At 56.5% G+C, this 2,502-nt stretch overlaps 1 protein-coding gene across 2 annotated transcripts in view; it reads right to left on the minus strand.

Annotated features, from left to right (window-relative positions):
- Positions 1 to 2,502, minus strand: part of TFRC (transferrin receptor) — a 26,110-nt gene that overhangs the window by 10,407 nt on the left and 13,201 nt on the right. For both annotated transcript variants that reach the window (XM_019503458.1, XM_019503457.1), the window contains 3 exons: positions 2,082 to 2,221; positions 1,254 to 1,426; positions 330 to 449 (listed from right to left, as the gene is read on the minus strand). In XM_019503458.1, the coding sequence (XP_019359003.1) occupies positions 330 to 449; positions 1,254 to 1,426; positions 2,082 to 2,221 (433 nt within the window). The remainder of the gene's footprint in view (positions 1 to 329; positions 450 to 1,253; positions 1,427 to 2,081; positions 2,222 to 2,502) is intronic.

Consider the following 2,502-nt stretch of genomic DNA (forward strand, 5'->3'; position numbering starts at 1 on the left):
GACTAGATGTGACCTCCTGACGTCCCTTCACACCCTCATTTTCTCCAATTCTGTGGTTTAAGAGCCTCCAGGATTGAGACCTGGGTCCTTACAAGATCCTGACAGAGCTGCTCACAGATGAGACTGTTTGTATGACCAGCAGGAGCTGCCCTGCACTGGAAGCCACAGGCAAGAAGGAAGGAATGAGGAGAAGAGAAACCCTCGTGGATCACCTGGCACAGGTGGATCAACTGGCAGCCGGCCTGAAGCAACAGTCTCAGGTCCAACTTATTCAACCGTTCCTCCACTGTCCCCAACACCCTCACCACACAGCCAGCCCAGTGTCTTACCTGTTTTCACCATGTCCGAAATGGCACGGGCAAGCTCCAGCAGGATGCAGGTGCCCACACCCGCCTTCGCTGCCCCAGGGCCCCAGGAATCCCGCTGCGCTCCCATCACCATGTACCGATCTGCAAGGGAAGCGTCAAGACAGTCCTTCAGAAGCTGCCGCGTGGTTACGTTCCTTCCGCAGGATCAGCTGAACCCACGTAGCTTGCAGCAGCTAGACAGGACCAGGCAGTCTCAGAAGGGCTGCAGCTCCACAGCCTCCGCCGGGCACACGTTCGGGCTAAGACTACCGAGCCTGGCATGTCAAGACACACCCACGTGCCACAGGCTGGTTGGGCTAGTGCCAGAAGTGCAAACCTGACGAGCCCCAGCTTAACTGCCCTTTCTTCCACGCTGCAGCGCATCAGGACTCTTGCCAGTCGACAGGCAGGAACTACAAGGAGGCTCCAATACCTAGACACTAACAGGTCTGCTGGCCCCCAACATGTCTCCGGGGCCCATTTGTGTCTTACTGAGGTTGCTAACCAATGTGACAACCTGGCTGGACAAAACTTAACTTCCACTGCTATAATCGTGCTTTGCTTTGGGATTGTTGCTATGCAGACACTTGCTGAGCTGGGCTGTCCTTTCCCAAGACCTTCCCACGTGCTGCCTGGCATGTGGCTGACTTATTCCATGACCTGAAGACAGCGAGGGTTCCCCACAGCTCAGCCTTGGTTCACTGGCATGACTTACTAAACCCCAAGGTCCACACATCTCTCTTCCACCAACACCAAAAGGCCGCGCTGCCGCATGCTCAGAGGTGCAAGGACAAGGGGCCGTCTCACAGCCCTGCTTCCTCACGGAGGGCAAAGGCAGGGGTATTAACTGGGTACGGCCATGGGCTGCATAGAGGGCGGGAGCTGCAGGCCCAGCACCGTGCGCACCTGCTTCGTCGAGACCCCGGATGACTCCAAAGATGTTCAGGATCTTTCTCTCCCTCACCACATTGTTCACCTGGACCGTCACACTCACGTTGCTTGCGTCCGAGGCCTTCAATGCGCAAAAATGAAGGCCGTCCGACCACGGCAGGGGGCATTGCTGCCCTCCCGTCATCCGGCTGCAAGACAGATACACACACACGCACAGTGTTGAAGCACCGCCTCGTGCATCCTCTGCTCTGAACATCTCGCTTAGAGCCTCTGTCTGCACAACACCTTCCCCGACAAGCCTAGTCCTGCATCGCTAGCCAGGCCAATGCCTGCACTTGGCCAACAGCATGCCAAGAAATCCAAACTGAAACAGCAGAGACCTCTCCACAAGGATGGGCAGCCACAGCCCATCATATTTTGATATGGGGTCCAGCACTGGGACCGGTGCCTCTTCAAATTGATGGCAAGTACTTGGGGTTCCCCTCACAACCCAATCTGGGCCTCGCTTCAACAGCCCTCCCTATACCAGTGACGACTCGCTGCGTCTGCAGTGGTCAGGGCGCTGGGAGAGGACCCTGTCCCCACAGCCGCGGGCATCTACAAGCCTGCCTCTCGGCACACTCAGTTCTAGCCGGGTTCCCTCCTGGCCCTGGCCCTGTCTTTGGCCTTTTCCACCTTCCTCCACACTCAGTCAACCCTCCTCTAACAAGAGATCCTCCCCCTTTCTCCATCTTCCCCTTCCCTCCTTTCCCTTTCCACCTGATAAAGGGAGAACTAGGGGGTGAGGGGGAAAGGCCATTGCAAGGTCTCAGTGCAGATGGGATTTTGGAGACACCTTCTTACCTGAAGAGACTGTTGGCTGCCCTGATCGAGATGGTTTGAACAGGAATGTGCGGCAGCCCAGAAGACTGAGCTGGTGGGAACTGAGTGTGGTTGAAAGATGGGAAACCGGGGGTGTACGGGTCACCTGTTCCTAGGTGAGCCTGTGAAAATAAAGGAGACACGTACAGGACTCAGCATACACTTCCCCAAGCAGTAACAAATTGGCGGGGGTGGAGGGAAGGCAAGGCAAGGCAGTGGCTATACAGCTGTGCAGCCTCTGGCAGACAGGTCTCAGTGGTGCAGATGAGAGTAAGGAGCAATGGGCTCAAGTTGCAGCCAGGGAGGTTTAGGTTGGATATGAGGAAACTCTCTCCCTAGCAGAGTGGTGAAGCACTGCAATGGGTCCCCCAGAGAGGTGGTGCAGTCTCCATCCTTGGAGGTT

The sequence above is a fragment of the Gavialis gangeticus genome, unplaced genomic scaffold (genome assembly GCF_001723915.1).
Source record: "Gavialis gangeticus isolate Ggan-Ray unplaced genomic scaffold, GavGan_comp1, whole genome shotgun sequence".
Taxonomy (NCBI): domain Eukaryota; kingdom Metazoa; phylum Chordata; order Crocodylia; family Gavialidae; genus Gavialis; species Gavialis gangeticus.